General features: G+C 38.8%; 2 protein-coding genes across 2 annotated transcripts in view; one reads left to right on the top strand and one right to left on the bottom strand.

Annotated features, from left to right (window-relative positions):
• tbccd1 (TBCC domain containing 1) overlaps positions 1 to 19,802 on the top strand; it is a 77,127-nt gene that overhangs the window by 2,379 nt on the left and 54,946 nt on the right. The window contains exon 2 of the mRNA XM_043692978.2: positions 18,092 to 18,204. The gene's annotated coding sequence lies outside the window, so the exon portion shown is untranslated. The remainder of the gene's footprint in view (positions 1 to 18,091; positions 18,205 to 19,802) is intronic.
• The window catches only part of dnajb11 (DnaJ heat shock protein family (Hsp40) member B11), a 34,515-nt gene continuing 15,559 nt past the window's right edge, over positions 847 to 19,802 (bottom strand). The window contains exons 5-10 of the mRNA XM_043692980.2: positions 19,234 to 19,376; positions 17,474 to 17,556; positions 12,334 to 12,391; positions 11,106 to 11,217; positions 5,194 to 5,353; positions 847 to 2,420 (exon numbers count right to left, since the gene is read on the bottom strand). Coding sequence (XP_043548915.1) covers positions 2,356 to 2,420; positions 5,194 to 5,353; positions 11,106 to 11,217; positions 12,334 to 12,391; positions 17,474 to 17,556; positions 19,234 to 19,376 — 621 coding nt within the window. The 3' untranslated portion in view covers positions 847 to 2,355. The remainder of the gene's footprint in view (positions 2,421 to 5,193; positions 5,354 to 11,105; positions 11,218 to 12,333; positions 12,392 to 17,473; positions 17,557 to 19,233; positions 19,377 to 19,802) is intronic.

Genomic DNA, 19,802 nt, shown 5'->3' on the forward strand with positions numbered 1-19,802 from the left:
CTGCTTTCTTAACAAGTGACAACAAGATTTAATTTACTTTCCTTCCTCACCTCAAGTTTAACCAGTTCTCCTCTCAATCACAAGTTTATGGTACAGTTTAAATTAGCACATCCCAAATTTTTTCACATTGTGATCCCTTTTCAATTGCTAAATATGGCTGTAAATCAGGCCGAGAAGATGAGCCAGTTAGGCCACACTTCACTTAAAAAGTGAGGTATTGTAGGAATCATACAGCTGTAAGCACTCAGTTGGAGATTGTGCCCCCAAAATTTTGACAAGCCCTAGCTTAGACTCACTCCTTTATAAAAGGTGAGAGTAATTGGCAACAAAGAGCTATGAATTAAGCATCTTAATGCAAAAAAAATTCTGACCCTTAGTTTCAATTTTAGATACATTAGTTTCCCACCCCACCAAGGGTTCTTGTGTAATCTGTATGTTCATAAAACATCATTTAGAACAAATAGATTTGTACTTTTCCCTTTTGCTAACTGAGCTCTACTAGATTGATAATGATTTGCATTTGCAACCAGTGCATTCAACTAGATTATATTTAACAAGGTAAATCAGTCAGACATTTTATGCACGTTAGAAAGTGCCCAGTATGAGACAAAGCAAAGTGTGTAGGTCTGCTTGTAACCATATATAAAAACTATTTGTATTATGTACACAGACAATTTAGTGTTGGTATATTTACTCTGGTGACACCAAAAGCAACCCAGATACATATTTATGGAAATATCTGCAGATTATCTAATATTCTGCACATCTTTTGTGGAGACATTTAAGTTGCAAAATGTTCTATGCATATTAGTACTTGCCATTGTGAAAATATTAGCTTCTCAAAAATGCCTCAACTAATTTTTTTTATTTAGCTATATATACAAAAATGTTCCTTCTAAAACAATGTCTGCTTTTCACATCAAACCTTTTCAAATTAAAACTTTGTTGCATTTTTGTTTGGTACTATGAATTAACGAGAAAAACAATCAAACCTTGAATAGCAGAAGTTAAGAAAACTATTAACTCAATTTCGAAGTGCACAAATACAATTTTTTTGAAAAACATTGAACAGCAACATACAGCACTTTACTGATCCAGTAGCAGATCAATATTTTGTAATCCCAGACTATGAAAACAGGATGCTAAAAACAATTGCTTGCATGTTTCAATTAAATGAAAAGATACTGTTTTGTTTAGGTTTAACACAATAAATGGAGTATTACATGAAAATACAGTTAGACTGTATTTATCCTTGCATGCAGCGCACCTGGTCCTTTACTACAATGCTATAACCAAACTAACTCTGACTGAAGGATCTTTCTATCCCAACTATAGCATTGAAATGTGCAATCTATACAATTGTGTCATTTTCTCATTGTTTTAGAATGGGTACAGTTGAGAAAAAATATTAATTGCTGCTTTAAAAATTCCTCAGTATCCGTAGAGATCACATGAATTAGTATTTTTCTAATTTGGAAGAACTATGCTAGAATCCACTGTGTTTCACACATTCAACATATTTTGTTGCATTTAATTTGAAATGATAGATGTCAGTACTCCAATCCTTCAATTGAAACAAATGCAAAAAATGAAATGCATAGGTCTTGCTATCTACAACAAGATGCATTTTCTTCCCAATCAATTTTAGCTGATGAATTGCACCTTATAACAATGTTGTTTACTGTTTAACTTTCCACTTGACAATGTACTGTGCACCAAGTCATTTTTAAACTGCCTTCCTTTCAAAACTTCAATGTCAATTTACAGCTCAAGTGACAAATTAAAATCAAATTATATATATCTGAGCAAACTTATGGTGTATTCTTCATATTCAGAAATTACAGAGACCAAATTGTTTTGACCACTGAAGCAATATTTGGCCCCCACAGATCTCAAAAATAACAAGTCAAATTGAAAGTTCTTCTGAACAATTTTTACAAAGTTTGACATTGCACTGAAATCAATACAGTTGTTTCTTGAGACATTCAAAACTGAATTACCATAATACTTAATTTACAAGTAGCAGAACATGGTTAAAGATATAGAGATGTTTACCTGTTGCCTTTTCAGTTTAGAACATAAAAACTGAAATATATCTAATCATCTTAAAATGCAAACATATTTTGCTGTTCTGGCCAGAAGCAACCTTGGCTGGGGCCAGGGCACAAAATTGAACAAGGGTCAAAATAAAAATTTCAAAAAACATCTTGTGTTGCTAAGAATCAAACATAGAGATTTCAGTTTTTCCAAAAGGTTAGCAATTCCTTTCCAACCCGAAAAAATACAGTCAACATTAGAAACCTCATAATAAATAGTTAAATTTTCAGTATCACATGGAAGTCTGTTGTGTTTTCATCAATATCCCTGAAGTCCATTGTACACTTTCTTCACTGGTCCTTGTTTAAGCAGCTGCTTTATACCTACAAGACAGAAACAACAAATATAGTTGTAAAGCCATTTCGTGTTCACAATCTACACTGATTTAAACAAACCGTGTTTGCAGAATGTCATTCAACCCGTACACAGCTCCAGACTGATGTGATTGTGCCCCCACATTTCTCTACATAGGTTGTTGATCTTTGTAGGCAAATAAGTCTAAAATCCCATGTCTTAAAAGGTCTGTGTTAATTAATTTGAAACTTGACTTATTCTAAACAATGTATTACATCTAAATTACTGATAAAATTCAGATTTGATTTATAAACGATTGCAAAGACTATCAGCAGCTTTGTTTTTTTTTTAAATACAGAATTAGATAGGATAAAGATGTATAGTAAAAGCAATGCACAGAGGAGGACCAGGCAAATTAAAAAAACATATGAAAAGTGGCAGAGGCTTCACAGCAAAAGGAATGCAGAGAATAGGTCCTGGTGAGTTGAGAGTATGAACAGCAGTGGAAGCTTTATGGTAAAAGCAACGCAAAGAGAAGACAATCCAGCAAGTTTAAGAGCTAGGAATTCAGTCTGCAGACTGGTTTTAATAGTAGTATTAAGGTTTATTGGAAGCAATAAAGCTGATTAACAAGTATGGTTTATTAAATCACATTCAGACAAAAATAAACTAACATAAAAAGATGACGGGGTGGGGGGTTGGTGCTGTGTTTTGGCAGTAGCATGTGGCTCATGTGTGGTTGTGCGTTCCAAGGCAGTTAACATCTGCAGTGCCTGTATGTCAAGTAGCTTTGGCTAAAAGTTGATAAACTGGGGGCTGAGCTACACATACCATAATAAATCAAAGAGTATCCAGTAACCTGGACATTTTGTTTCAGAAGGCAATCACATTGTTTAGGATAGGATTATCTTAACTTGGTCAATGAAAAGAAACAGGATGGTGAGACTACAAGTTAGATAGTTCAGGGGATTGAGAAGGTGAGGAGCATCAACTCTTTCAGTAGGTTTGAGACTTTGCAGTTTGTAAACCTGAGAGCAGGGGCTGCAAATTGCATTAGCGAAATGACCATGGCAGTGAAATACATCTGCAATGAGTGAAGGGCTGCAGGATCAGTGTAAATAGTTGAGGCCCTTGCCATTTATATCAATTACATAAAGGGACCGAATGTAGGGTTGCTAAATTTACTGACAGCACAAGATAGGTAGCAAACGTAGCTATGAAGAGGACCTAAGGAGTCTGCAAAGAGAGAGAGAGAGGAGAGATGTTTTTGAGTCGGTAAAACTTTAGTAGCTTAAGTATGTGAGAAAATGTGAAATTGTTTTTTTGGCAGGAAGAGAGAAGCAGCATGTTAATTAAATGGAGAAAGATCATGGAACTCTTTAACTAAGAGGGATCCAAGTGCCCTGGCACATGAATCACAAATGTTAGCTAGTAGGTACAGCCATTGACTAAAAGGAAAATAGAATGCTGTTTATTTAGAATCCTCCTTCCAATAAAAAGCACATTGTTTTGCTACTGTTGTACAGGGTACTACTTTTTGATCATATTTGGACGACTGTCTACAAATAAAGACATAACATTAGAAACAGTGTACAGAAGATCATTCAATTGATTCCAAAGATGAGGTGGTTTATCTTATGAGAAAAGGCGAAACTGATTGAGACTTCATACACTGGAATTTAGACTGGGAGGCAGTTTAATCGAAGCATACAAAACCTTAGGGGACTTGAGAGGGTGGATGCTAAAAGGAGGTTTCTCTTGCATGGAAGGTTAGAACTAGGTATTTTTTTTTAAAAATGAGGGGTGACCCCTTGTAAAACGACGAGGATTAGAGTCATAGAGATGTACAACATGGAAACAGATCTTTCCGTCCAACCCGTCCATACCGACCAGATATCACAACCCAATCTAGTCCCATCTGCCAGCACCCAGCCCATATCCCTCCAAAACCCTTCCTATTCATGTACCCATCCAAATGCCTTTTGAATGTTGCAATTGTACCAGCCTCCACCATTTCCTTTTCCTTTCGAGAGATGGGACATTTGTTTGTGGAATTCTCTACCCAGGAAGCAGTGACATTGACTATTTCTAAGACAGTGGTAGATATATTGTTGACTAACAAGGAAGATAAAAAATGTATAAAATAAGGTCGGTTGGAAAATGGAGTGAGGTCTTTCAGATCGCAGTGGTCTTATCATATGGTGGAGCAGGTTTGGGGGCTACTTCTATTTCCAGTTTATATGTCTGTCATATAAAGCAGATGAATTTTATCATTCCAGCATAAGCAAAATGGACCAATAGTTCCATAAAAGAGCTGAAAAGTCAATAAATCAGATTTTCCTCACGCCATTGTGGTGGGGTCACTGGTGCTCCAAGAATCGATTGAGTGCCATACTGATCAGCTTCATTATCAAATGCAATTATCAATATCTAGACATTAAACAACATGGATCATGATCCTTCGCTGATAGCAACCTCATGGTAGGCCTTGTTGTTTTGTGAATGATTTTGGGACAGATTTGCACGCAAATATCAATGGCACTGAAGACAGTAAAGAAAAAAAAAAACCACACGTAATGGAATGGGGAAGAGAAGTAAAGAATATCACTAGAATCAAAATGACAACAAAGGCCTGACTGTTGGGTTTTTCCCTCCTTTTCCCATTTGGTGACAGGAATATTTATTGCTGTGAACAATGAATGCAGTGCAAAAACAATAATCCATCATAGGTGCATTCAGAATGTAGCAATGTTGAAAGCTTGACAGCAGAAAAGACACCATTTATGAAATTAATGTACTTGCCTTCCTTCTGATCACCAGTAAGTTGTTCCCTGGGGAAGTCTACATCAAATGTTATTATGAGTGAACCTCTAATATTGTTGTTGTCAAAGTTTGGCAAACCTTCTCCTTTTTTCCATACTTTTGCACCTGGCTTTGTAATCTTGTCTCTAACTATTTGGACCTAAGAGAGGCAAAATGGAATCAGAAATAAAATGTTTGAAAGTGATAATCATCAAACATACAAATGTTGGCTATGTAAATTTTTTACCTTTCAGAAATTAGCCTCATTATAGATTTTATGAACATTACAAGATTCCATCATGCGAATATTTGACAGAATGGTCTACAATTTTACAACATTTGCTAGAACTGCTTGGGAGGATTTAAACTAGTAAGGTGGGGATGTGGGACCCAAGGAGATAGTGAGGAAAGAGATTGATCTGGAACGGGTACAGCTGAGAACAGAAGTGAGACACAAACAAACAAACAAAGTAGGACTAATAAATTAAACTGCATTTATTTCATTGCAAGGGGCCTAACAAGGAAGGCAGATGAACTCAGGGCATGGTTAGGAACATGGGACTGGGATAGAGTCATAGAGATGTACAGCATGGAAACAGACCCTTCGGTCCAACCCGTCCATGCTGACCAGATATCCCAACCCAATCTAGTCCCACCTGCCAGCGCCCGGCCCATATCCCTCCAAACCCTTCCTATTCATATACCCATCCAAATGTCTCTTAAATATTTCAATTGTACCAGCCTCCACCACTTCCTCTGGCAGCTCATTCCATATCTGTACCACCCTCTGCGTGAAAAAGTTGCCCCTTTGGTCTCTTTTATATCTTTCCCCTCTCACCTTAAACCTATGCCCTTTAGTTCTGGACTCCCCAACCCCAGGGAAAGACTGTGTCTATTTATCCTATCCATGCCCCTCAATTTTGTAAACCTCTATAAAGGTCACCCCTCAGACTCCAACGCTCCAGGGAAAACAGCCCTAGCCTGTTCAGCCTCTCCCTGTAGCTCAGAACCTCCAACCCTAGCAACATCCTTGTAAATCTTTTCTGAACACTTTCAAGTTTCACAACATCTTCCGATGGGAAGGAGACCAGAATTGCATGCAATATTCCAACAGTGGCCTAACCAATGTCCTGTACAGTCGCAACATGACCTCCCAACTCCTGCACTCAATACTCTGACCAATAAAGGAAAGCATACCAAATGCTGCCTTCACTATCCTATCTACCTGCACTCCAAGGTCTCTTTGTTCAGCAACACTCCCTAGGACCTTACCATCAAGTGTATAACTCCTGCAAAGATTTGCTTTCCCAAAATGCAGCACCACGCATTTATCTGAATTAAACTCCATCTGCCACTTCTCAGCCCATTGGCTCATCTGGTCAAGATCCTGTTGTAATCTGAGGTAACCTTCTTCGCTGTCCACAACACCTCTAATTTTGGTGTCATCTGCAAACTTACTAACTGTACCTCTTATGCTCGCTTCCAAATCATTTATGTAAATGACAAAAAGTAGAGGGCCCAGCACCGGTCCTTGTGGCACTCCACTGGTCACAGGCTTCCTGTCTGAAAACCAACCCTCCACCACCACTACCCTCTCTCTTCTACCTTTGAGCCAGTTCTGTATCCAAATGGCTAGTTCTCCCTGTATTCCATGAGAACTAACCTTGCTAATCAGTCTCCCATGGGGAACCTTGTCGAACGCCTTACTGAAGTCCATATAGATCACATCTATTGCTCTGCCCTCATCAATCTTCTTTGTTACTTCTTCAAAAATCTCAATCAAGTTTGTGAGACATGATTTCCCACGCACAAAGCCATGTTGACTATACCTAATCAGTCCTTGCCTTTCCAAATACATATACATCCTATTCCTCAGGATTCCCTCCAGAACTTGCCCACCACCGAGGTCAGGCTCACCGGTCTATAGTTCCCTGGCTTGTCTTTACCGCCCTTCTTAAACAGTGGCACCACGTTTGCCAACATCCAGTCTTCCGGCACTTCACCTGTGACTATCGATGATATGAATATCTCAGCAAGAGGCCCAGCAATCACTTCTCCAGCTTCCCAGAGTTCGTGGGTACACCTGATCAGGTACTGGGGATTTATCCACTTTTAACCGTTTCAAGACATCCAGCACTTCCTCCTCTGTAATCTGGACATTTTGCAAAATGTCACCATCTATTTCCCTACAGTCTATATCTTCGATATCGTTTTCCACAGTAAATACTGATGCAAAATATTCATTTAGTATCTCCCCCATTTTCTGTGGCTCCACACAAAGGCCGCCTTTCTGATCTTTGAGGGGCCCTATTCTCACTAGTTACCCTTTTGTCCTTAATATATTTGTAAAACCCCTTTGGATTCTCCTTAATTCTATTTGCCAAAGCTATCTCATGTCCCCGTTTTGCCCTCCTGATTTCCCTCTTAAGTATACTCCTACTTTCTTTATACTCTTCTAAGGATTCACTCGATCTTTCCTGTCTATACCTGACATATGCTTCTTTCTTTTTCTTAACCAAACCCTCAATTTCTTTAGTCATCCAGCATTCCCTATATAACTACCAGCCTTCCCTTTCACCCTGACAGGAATATACTTTCTCTGGATTCTTGTTCTCTCATTTCTGAAGGCTTCTCATTTTCCAGCCGTCCCTTTACCTGCAAACATCTGCCTCCAATCAGCTTTTGAAAGTTCTTGCCTAATACTGTCAAAATTGACCTTTCTCCAAATTTAGAACTTCAACTTTTAGATCTGGTCTATCCTTTTCCATCACTATTTTAAAACGAATAGAATTATGGTCACTGGCCCCAAAGTGCTCCCCCACTGACGCCTCAGTCACCTACCCTGCCTTATTTCCCAAGAGTAGGTCAAGTTTTGCACCTTCTCTAGTAGGTACATCCACATACGGAATCAGAAAATTGTCTTGTACCCACTTAACAAATTCCTCTCCATCTAAACCTTTTAACACAATGGAAGTCCCAGTCAATATTTGGAAAGTTAAAATCCCCTACCATAACTACCCTATTATTCTTACAGATAGCTGAGATCTCCTTACAAGTTTGTTTCTCAACTTCCGTCTGACTATTGGGGGGGGGGGGTCTATAATACAATCCCAATAAGGTGATCATCCCTTTCTTATTTCTCAGTTCCACCCAAATAACTTCCCTGGATGTATTTCTGGGAATATCCTCCCTCAGCACAGCTCAGGGATGGGCTGGACTGGCAGCTGAATGTTCCAGGATACAAATGCTACAGGAAGGATAGAAAGGGAGGCAAGAGAGGAGGGGGAGTAGCATTTTTGATAAGGGATAGCATTACAGCTGTGCTGAGGGAGGATATTCCCAGAAATACATCCAGGGAAGTTATTTGGGTGGAACGGAGAAATAAGAAAGGGATGATCACCTTATTGGGATTGTATTATAGACCAATGTGTATTCTTAAATGTGTACAAGACAATTTTCTGATTCAGTATGTGGATGTACCTACGAGAGAAGGTGCAAAACCTGACCTACTATTGGGAAATAAGGCAGGGCAGGTGACTGAGGTGTCAGTAGGGGAGCACTTTGGGGCCAGCGACCATAATTCTATTCGTTTTAAAATAGTGATGGAAAAGGATAGACCAGATCTAAAAGTTGAAGTTCAAATTTAGAGAAAGGCCAATTTTGACAGTATTAGGCAAGAACTTTCAAAAGCTGATTGGAGGCAGATGTTCGCAGGTAAAGGAACGGCTGGAAAATGAGAAGCCTTCAGAAATGAGATAACAAGAATCCAGAGAAAGTATATTCCTGTCAGGGTGAAAGGGAAGGCTGGTAGGTATAGGGAATGCTAGATGAGTAAAGAAATTGAGGGTTTGGTTAAGAAAAAGATGGAAGCATATGTCAGGTATAGACAGGATAGATCGAGTGAATCCTTATAAGAGTATAAAGAAAGTAGGAGTATTCTTAAGAGGGAAATCAGGAGGGCAAAACGGGGACATGAGGTAGCTTTGGATTCTCCTTTATTTGCCAAAGGGTTTTTACAAATATATTAAGGACAGAAGGGTAATTTGGGAGAGAATAGGGCCCCTCAAAAGATCAGCAAAGCGGCCTTTGTGTGGAGCCACAGAAAATGGGGGAAGATACTAAATGAATATTTTGCATCAGTATTTACTGTGGAAAACGATATCGAAGATATAGACTATAGGGAAATAGATGGTGACATCTTGCAAAATGTCCAGATTACAGAGGAGGAAGTGCTGGATGTCTTGAAACGGTTAAAAGTGGATAAATTCCCAGGACCTGATCAGGTGTACCCACGAACTCTGTGGGAAGCTAGAGAAGTGATTGCTGGGCCTCTTGCTTAGATATTTGTATCATCAATAGTCACAGGTGAGGTGCCGGAAGACTGGAGGTTGGCAAACGTGGTGCCACTGTTTAAGAAGGGCAGTAAAGACAAGCCTGGGGAACTATAGACCGGTGAGCCTGACCTCAGTGGTGGGCAAGTTGTTGGAGGAATCCTGATGGACAGGATGTACATGTATTTGGAAAGGCAAGGACTAATTCGGGATAGTCAGCATGGCTTTGTGCATGGGAAATCCTGTCTCACAAACTTGATTGAGTTTTTTGAAGTAACAAAGAAGATTGACGAGGGCAGAGCAGTAGATGTGATCTATATGGACTTCAGTAAGGCATTCAACAAGGTTACCCATGGGAGACTGATTAGCAAGGTTAGATCTCATGGAATACAAGGAGAACTAGCCATTTGGATACAGAACTGGCTCAAAAGGTAGAAGACAGAGGGTGGTGGTGGAGGGTTGGTTTTCAGACTGGAGGCCTGTGACCAGTGGAGTGCCACAAGGATCGGTGCTGGGCCCTCTATTTTTTGTCATTTACATAAATGATTTGATGCGAGCATAAGAGGTACACAGTTAGTAAGTTTGCAGATGACACCAAAATTGGAGGTGTTGTGGACAGCAAAGAGGGTTGCCTCAGATTACAACAGGATCTGGGCCAGATAGGCCAATGAGCTGAGAAATGGCAGATGGAGTTTAATTCAGATAAATGCGAGGTGCTGCATTTTGGGAAAGCAAATCTTAGCAGGATTTATACATTTAATGGTAAGGTCCTAGGGAGTGTTGCTGAAGAAAGAGACCTTGGAGTGCAGGTTCATAGCTCTTTGAAAGTGGAGTCGCAGTTAGATAGGATAGTGAAGGCAGCGTTTGGTATGCTTTCCTTTATTGGTCAGAGTATTGAGTACAGGAGTTGGGAGGTCATGTTGCGGCTGTACAGGACATTGGTTAGGCCACTGTTGGAATATTGCGTGCAATTCTGGTCTCCTTCCAATCGGAAAGATGTTGTGAAACTTGAAAGGGTTCAGAAAAGATTTACAAGGATGTTGCTAGGGTTGGAGGATCTGAGGTACAGGAAGAGGCTGAACAGGCTGGGGCTGTTTTCCTTGGAGCATCAGAGGCTGAGGGGTGACATTATAGAGGTTTACAAAATGATGAGGGGCATGGATAGGATAAATAGACAAAATCTTTTCCCTGGGGTCGGAGAGTCCAGAACTAGAGGGCATATGTTTAGGGTGAGAGGAGAAAGATATAAAAAGAGACCTAAGGACAACGTTTTCACGCAGAGGGTGGTACGTGCATGGAATGAGCTGCCAGAGGATGTGGTGGAGGCTGGTACAATTGCAACATTTAAGAGACATTTGGATGGGCGTGTGAATAGGAAGGGTTTGGAGGGATCTGGGCCGGGTGCTGGCAGGTGGGACTAGATTGGGTTGGGATATCTGGTCGGCACGGACGGGTTGGACCGAAGGGTCTTGTTGTACATCTCTATGACTCCATGACATGCATAACATTCTCCATTCTCAATAAAGGCAATTTTGCCTAATGTTAAGAAATAAAGTTGTATTTGAATTACAATCCTCTTACCTTGTGACCATCCAAATGAGAGATAACCATTTCAAAACCAATCAGTGCTTCCACTAATGAAATTGTGACATTAGTATAGAGATCATCACCACGTCTCTCAAATATTGGGTGCCTACAAGAAATGACAGTAACTAATGTGAAAACGAATCAAATATTTTCTTGTACAAATTGCTACCTTAAAATCAATGACAACAGTGTCCCCCACCAAGACTGGCTCAGCAGCAACACGACTGATCAATCTGGTCACGTCCTAAAGGACATAGATACTTGGCTGGTGGGGAGAGATCTAATGAGGGGGAAATACATATATGATCTCACGGTTGCAGATACATCTGTCCATGAGTTAGAGATGAATGATCACCAGCATAGTCCTTGTAGAGAAGAAGTCCTCCCTGCACAATGATAATATTTCATACCATGTTGTGTGGTGCTTTCACCATACTAAGTGGCTTAGACCTCAAACATATCTCGCAACTGACGAGTGAGATCCACTGCAGGCCATCAGCAGAATTGTGCTCCCAACAAAATCTGCAACCTCATGACCCAGCATATCATCCCTACACTACCATTACATCAAGCCAAGGAATTAACCCTGGTTCAAAGAACAGTGCAGAAGGACATGCTAAGAACAGCACTAGACATACCTAAAAATGAGGTGTCAACTTGATGAAGCTACACAAGCAAGACTATTTGCATGCAAAACACCAAAAGCAGCAAATGATAAACAGACCTAAGCAATCCCACAATGAATGGATCAGATCTCTGCAGTCCTGCCCCATGCAGTTTTGAATAGTGGTGAAGAATTAAACAACTGACTGGATGAGACTCCATAAACATCCTCAATGATGGAGGAGCCTCGCAGACAGATGCAAAGGTTGAGGCCCAAGCATTCCAAATCTTAATAGAGACAAATGGATGATCCATCTTGGCATCACCTAGTGGTTCCCAGCACATATGTCAAGCTTCAGCCAATTTGATTCACCTCAAATGACGACAAGAAATGTTGTGGGCACTAAATTCCGAAAAAGCTAAAAGGGCCCTGACAATATTCAGCAATCATACTGAAGACTTGTGCTCCAGAACTTGCCTCATCCCTAGTCAAATTATTTCTGTGCAGCTACAGCATTGCCCAATAATTGATAATTAGATATCTTTGACCAAAAGAAAATGGAAATTCACGACTTGGGTCATTAGTCTTAGTAGAGAAATAAATGAAATAATTTCTTACTTTAAAACCTTGATTCTGAATTTCAGATCTCCAGGTTCTCCATCTATGTGAGGTTCACCTGTAAGACAGCACAACATACAACTTAATCTTTACACATGAAAAAGGTACCCATTTTATAAGTAGAAAATCCACTTGCTGAAACTGATATGGTTCCTGGCAACATTATACAAAACCAGGCAAGCTGCCAAATCCTCATTTTAATACCTGCACATATATCTTTGTCCCTGTGAAAATGACATACAGTTGAAGTGCCAGCCTGTTCAGCAATACCACATTCAACAGAGACAGGTCACAGGTGCAAATCCCATTTCAGTTTGTAAACCATGACAACACTTCAAGGACTGTCAGAAGGTTTGTCTTTCAATGAGACATTTAACTGATGCTCCACCTGCCTCTTCAGGTGTCCGTTAAAGATCTTGTGGCACTGTTCAAATATGAGCAGGTAAGGTCTCCTATGTCCTAGCCCACACTTACCATGCATAATACACAAGAGCAAATGATTTAATATCCTAATTCATTATAGCTTGTGGGAACCTACTGTATGTAGATTGGTTGCCAGGTAACCAACAAAATCAGAGACTACTTAGAAGTATTAAATTCACAAGCATGTGAAAAGTCATATAGATGCAACTAACTTTGTTACTGCAACATCATACAACTACATGACTACTTTTGTATTCACATACAAAAAGAATCAGAACTTGAACCTCATTGTAGGTTACGAGTACGAGAAGCCCAGAACTGGAAGCAATGCAGCACCGAATTTTCTACCAGCACATGATGATTGGTGCTTTAAGTGGATATTCAACCTTCCTCCCTCATTTTTCCCAGATCTCAATAGGTCAAGACAATGCTACAATGTAATGAAGCATCACATCTCAAAAAGGTGGAATATGGCGTGCAGAAGAAATTCGCTAGCTGTCAATAATCAGTACCATTACAAACACGATAGGAAACATTTGTGGTTCAGAATTCCTGTAACTCAAGCAGACAATTGAGTTTGGTGGCATTTTTTAGGGAGGAGCAGGAGTTAAAAACATTTCAGAACAACTTCTCAGATTGTTATTTTAGTCTATTGATAGGTTAGTATATAAAAATATCAATTGTTATGACCGATGATATTATTACAACACAAGTTATAATCCCCAGACTGAAATCTGGTTTGATAGATCATGTTTATTGTTTTAACAACATAGTCTTTCCCTGAAACACAACCACACAATGCTGTAGTTTCAGGTTTAACAATAAAACAGAAGTTTTAGAAATTAAGAACAATAGAATGATCCAAACTATAATGAAATGAAGATTTTGGACACAGGAAAATACAATTCCATTCATGCCAACAACACTTCTTTACAGTACTCAAACCAGAGAGAATTACCTTCTCTTTGAAATCTAGAGATTAAATTTAACTTGGCTTCAATTCCAGGTCTTGAGAATTGGACAGTTTTTTTCTGGAGCCCTCACACAATTGAGCTAAGCCTCTCAGCTTCACATAACTCTTCAGGGTTTTAAGTAAATACGTATGGTGTGGAGTCTTTAAACTAAATTCGGTATACTCAGGTAACCGTTTTGTAAAAAGTCCCAAAACTACCTCCCTTTCTAAGGTACAGCTTCAACACTGCAGCAAACTCAAACTAAAATTTACTTTTCCCCTTCAAGCAATGGGTATTTCCCTAACCAAAAAAAAAATCAAGCCCCAACCTTCTAAACTGAACCCATGCACAACAGTTGACTTTGTTTGTTTGTAAACTTTCCCAATGTAACATCCAATTACTCTCCAAGAAGGCTCTCTAAAAATATTTAAAAGAAATCACAATGGCTGCAGAAATACAAGTTAACTAAGCCTTTTCAGCCACACAAACCCATGTGATATTCGTTAATAACTCAAAATTCCAAAAAGAAATATTAAAATCTACAAATCACACACCTTACATCACATAAGCAAATAGTAAAAACTATTAAAAAAAGGAAGAACTGGAAGTGTAAACATTTGACTTTTTTCTGTCAAATTGGATCGGATTTCAACCTCTTAGGCAAAGTAGTTTCCATTAATCCATTATTAATCAGGTGACGATTCCTTTCTATGGTGCCATCTTTACTGGAGTGAGTAAATGTAATCTGTAATTTTGGTTTATTATTGACTTTAGTTGGCAAGGGGAGAGAAAGGGGAACATATCCATAAATGATGGGCAAGTGGAGAAGTCAGTCAAGAATGGGCCAGTCATCACATAAAAGATTGTTATGCCAGGAAGAGCATGAACACTTGTACTGAGTTTTAATAAAAGCAAAAACCTGACTTTTATCTCTGGCGTGAAATAGCTACTTTAATCTTAATTGATTAGGCAGAGGACAAGCATATACTGTCCATTTTCCACCAATTTCTCTTATGAAATTTCTAACTGGGGATTTACAATGTGCATTGAAATCAATTTGCATCTTTGAACAGTCACCCAATTGTCTGAAGCAGAAATGGTAGGATATACTTAAAGGCCTGTAAGGTGAGGGGTAAAAAGGGGGGGAAAAAAAAAAGAAAAGAGGATCCTCAAACTGGTTTAGCGGGTTGTAATTTTTCCAAAAAGAAATAGAATTAAATTCCCTCTGCTACATTAGCTATGTGACCACATTGAACCCTTGAATTCATGCCAAAGCTATGGGCAAGCTAATCTGTTCAACCATGAAAGCCATCAACCACTTCAAATGTTGTTAACTCAGCTAGAAAACAGAATGTTATCTTTTGCTTGGATAACAGCAACACTTGGTGTCAAATTTATATTTGTTTATAGAAGTGTTTAGTCATATATTGTCTTTAACAAGTAAAATATGTAAAAGCATGCCACAGAGTAGAAATAGATACCAAAACAGCAAGAGGTGACCTATAAGGATAGTTGGGAAATAAGGAGTTTTGGAAGCAAAGAAAAGTAGTATGGCAAAACATTAAGGCAGGGAACACTAGAAAATAATCAAGGCAAGATCAACATACATCTCTATGACTCTAAGAGCTAAAGACAAAGGGGCTGACAACTGCTGGCAGATAACCAGATTGAAGTGAGCCAGAGGATTAAGGCAAAGGCAAACTACAGTTGATTTGTTAATTCAGTAAATGAAGAAACAAAGTCACGATGGGCACGGAAACAAGCAAGCAGAATGTCATTTGGGAGGTTAAATAGAGAATTCATGAGAGATAAAGATTTATAAAACAGAATGGGTAAAAGTACAAGTGATTAAAGTTGTGCAAGGTGTTTTAGTAACAGACAGGCTATGGGGTGGAATCTGAGCTCCCCTGGGTTATAAACTATCAGGTTTTACCTTAGCATTGCAGCTGGAGAAAACAAAGTTTATTTTGTGAAAGTGACTGTCTCCAATATTAGATTGGAGGAGCATAAACAGAAATTGTGGAGGAAACTCAGCAAGTGTGGCAAGATCTGTCGAAAGAAAGTGGAGATAACACTGAATCCAGTGACCTTTCTTCAGAAAAGAAGGGTCACTGGACTCTAAACATTATCTCTCACTGTTCCAGACCTGCTGAGTTTCTTTGAGTAATTTCTGTTTTTGTTTAAGACTTCCAGCATCTGCAGTTCCGTCTTTTATTTTAGATCGGAGGAGACAGTGTTCATTTACAATCTGAGGTCAGAGACCATGATATAAAATTCTTCATCAAGATGGAGGGTGAAATAGTTGAATTCAAATCTAAAGTCCTGAATCGAAACGAAAAGGAACTATGAGGATATGAAGCAAGAATTCAAGAATCAATTGCGAACTAAAAGGGGTTGATGGTAGATAGGCAATAGTTCATATAATGAAAGAATGTGTGGGTGAATTACACATATTTCGGCCTGCTGTGAAAATGAAAAAGGTAGGTGGCTTAACTATGACTTACAAAATAAATTTTGGATAATATTATATCAAAAGGGGAGGTATACCAAATTTCTAGAAAAAGCAACATACCCAAGGATTGGGAGCATTTCAGAATTCAGTAAAAATGCACAAAATTTTCAAAAGGTTGGGGGTGGGAAATGATAGTAAAATTGCTCGCAACATAGAAGCTGACCATAAAAGCTTCTGTATAACGTGACGACGAAAAGATTAGTAAAAACAAATGTAGCTCCCTTACAGTCAGACGTTGGGGAAATTATAATAGAACAATTGAAAAGCAGAATTGAATACATACTTTAGATCTGGTTCACAAGAGGCGACAAGTAATCTTTCAGAAATAGTAGGGAACCAAGGATCAGCAACAGGGTAGAAATGAAGGAAATCACTATTACAACAAAAATGGTGCTGGGGAAATTAGTGGGGTTAAAGGCTGATAAATCTAATCACAGAGTACTATAGAAATTGACCCTGAAAATACTGGACGACCACCACTAATGCATCCAAAGTCCAAGAGACTTTGTAGGAGCAGTTCCTACAGATTGGAGCATGCCAATTGATATCCCATTATTTAAAAAAGGGAGGGAGAGATAAGAGAATTACAGTCTACTCTAAAAAACATAACAGAATACTTAAAAAGCATTAAAAGGATTAATCAAAATTAGCACGGATTTATGATTATTCATGCATAACAAATTGACTGGAGTTTTTTTGAGAATCTAACAGCTGGAATAGTTCAGGGAGTACCAGTCATAATCGTACTGAATGAAGGAGTAGGTTTAAAGGACCAAATGGCTTCCACTTTCTACGTCAGGCAACTAATACCTCAAGTCGGTTCAGATAAGTAGGAGATAGGTAGATCTAGGTGTTATCAGCATGTGGGTGACTGCTGAACTAACTAATCAGTTAATGTACCTTGGTAAATTATGGAATACAGAATGGTTGGGGAAAGAGGATACAATCACAGGATGTATCGAAGTGGAAAGGTAGGCTAAGCTGTTTAATGATTTGACCAACCTTTCAAGCAGCTCCTGTTCCTCTTCTTTAAAGGCGAAGTGACAGGAAAATGTACAGATAAGATTTGCTTGGCATTAGGAAGCCTAAAGTATCAACTGAGTATAGGCTGTCATTTACTTTCAAACAAAGGAAACCCACTTGTCAGCATAAGATCCTATTATCCTAATTGGTATCCTATTATCCCTAAATTATAATAGCCAGCGAACTCCTGTGCAGCCTGATGTTTGACAATAACTTGATTAGGACATACCTTCTCCAATGAAAGGATATTCCATTCCATCCCGAACACCAGGTTCTATCTCCACTTCAAGTGTCCTCTCCTCATTTACAAGCCTAAATATTTCAATGAAAACGGAATGAGACAGAACTCCATTTAAGTAATATCTGTACTTCTGTATGTGATGACACCTTTCGATGGTAAATGTGGTAAATGTTATTGATAGCTCTCTCAAATAATAGAGTTGAAATTAGTTATACATAACTCTAGAACTGCCAAAAAAATGATTTGTTGAAGTTTTTTGTTTTGCAATGAACGGGAGTAAGAAATATTAATGTAAAGACTGCATAAAAAGGAGGATACACATTTGTACGATATCTACTCAGTCATTGCAAAGAATTATGTTGACAACTAATCTGGGACAGTCATTCAGGATGGAGTATGGCATACTTAAAATGTACTGGAAGCTATATATATGGGTCATTCTGTTATAACACGTGTTTCATTAATTGGAATTCACTATAACACGATTGACAAAATGGTGTCATTGTTTCTACAGCGCTAAGTTTTAAAATGTGTGTTGACTGTAACGCGATTACATTGCCAACACTTTAAGCACTGTTTCTAAAGCACGATTTTTCTATAACACAGGATAGTACAAGGACACAACCATCATGTTATAGAAGAACTCCCTGTACACAGGGTCCTGTTCTTTGCAGGCAGAACATGTACAAGGACTGTGCCCGTTTCAACTCAAGAAAAAGGTAAAAGTACTCTTTTTCAGTTCAGAGCAAATGCCCTGTCAGAATGCTCGGCTGCTGTAGGTTGGCATTAACTGGTACATGCTCCATGGCAACACCTCTACCACTCCTAAGTAGACTTGCCAACTAGTCAGCACATTTCTCCCAGTATAACTGTTGTTTTCCCTTTGACAATTTAACTTTCAGGACTTTAGTAATTTACTGGATTGAAAAAAAAACTTAGCAATAACTCATTCTGGAATAAGCTGTTTCTTGAGATGAAAGGGACAAGGATAAGCGGTTATATAGGAATTAAAAGCAACTTGCTCATCAACCATCCATGGAAAGAAGTTGAAACAGCATTAACAAGCTGTTTCCTGGAAAAGAGGAGATAACACTGCTTGATAATTGCCCAATTGTCATGAGGCAGCAGGTTAAGTCTGCTTGCAGAAGGAAGATCATGAAGTAAAGAGGTTAATTACAGGAAAAGCAGTGTTTTGAAAAAAAAGGGCTAAACCAGATTGTAACATGGAACATGGGAGCTACTTCTGGTAAGAAGGCAAGCTACAGGCTCAAGTCTCCAGGAAAATAATCAATATTGGGGATGAAAGAATCTATTAAATCATCAATGATTCACACCTCAAACATGAAAGACAGACACTGTAAAAGAATCCAACACCAGAACAATTTAGTAATAGAACTTTGAAGGTCAACACTGCACAAGGATTGAACCCTGGATACTTCCAGAGACAGATACTGTTGGTTGGAATCCTGGCTCGATTCCACCATTAATTGGTAATAGTCAAGTTGAGTTGCGAGGCTTAAACTTGCTTGAGTGGTCTTATTTTGATGCTACATGCAATAAAATTTAAATCATTCTTTCAATATTTGATTGCCTGAGATTTCTTAATAAGTAGCCGATTAAAGGTAACTGGTGGGAATTTACAAAAACACTTTTACTTTTTCCCTGTGTGAGTTGTCCAAATGAGTGCAAGACAAAAAGCTTTGACAAATGCATTTCTCCAGCAAGTTAATGTTGAAACTAATACTCACTTAACATTGGGACACTCATCACAAACCATTTCCTGGGTCATCTGGAATCTTCCAGGGCCTAATTGTGTGGTTCTCATTTCCTGCCTGCAGTTGCATTTCCTCTTTCCAGGAGCTTGCTTTGCCACTGGCTTGTTTCTTACAACCTGTAAAGTTCACAGAATTGCTTTCCAGTTGTATTTATAAGTAGTCCTTGAAATACTAGTCATGCATTTAAAAGGCATTATTTTATGTACTAATGTGTTGTTTTACAAGCATATGAAGTAGGAGCAAAACTTGGCCATTAGGTCATTCAAGCCTGTTCAAACATGCAATGAGATTATGATAGATCTGCTGTGTTCTGACTTCCACATTCCAATCTACCTCTGATAACTTTTGATTCTTGTTGGGTATTGAAAGCAATCTACCTCTACCTTAAAAACATTCAGTACCCCCCAGCTTCTAAATAGAGGGTTCCAATGTCATACAGCCCCCAAGAAGAAACATTTCCCCATATCTGTTCTAAAAGGGCAACTCTAATTTTAAAAATACAGTGTCCCCTGGTCTTCACTCACCCAATAAGAGGAAACATC

This window comes from Chiloscyllium plagiosum, unplaced genomic scaffold (genome assembly GCF_037043375.1).
Source record: "Chiloscyllium plagiosum isolate Xiang-an unplaced genomic scaffold, Cpla_swu_hap1 HiC_scaffold_7, whole genome shotgun sequence".
In the NCBI taxonomy this organism is placed as follows: Eukaryota; Metazoa; Chordata; class Chondrichthyes; order Orectolobiformes; family Hemiscylliidae; genus Chiloscyllium; species Chiloscyllium plagiosum.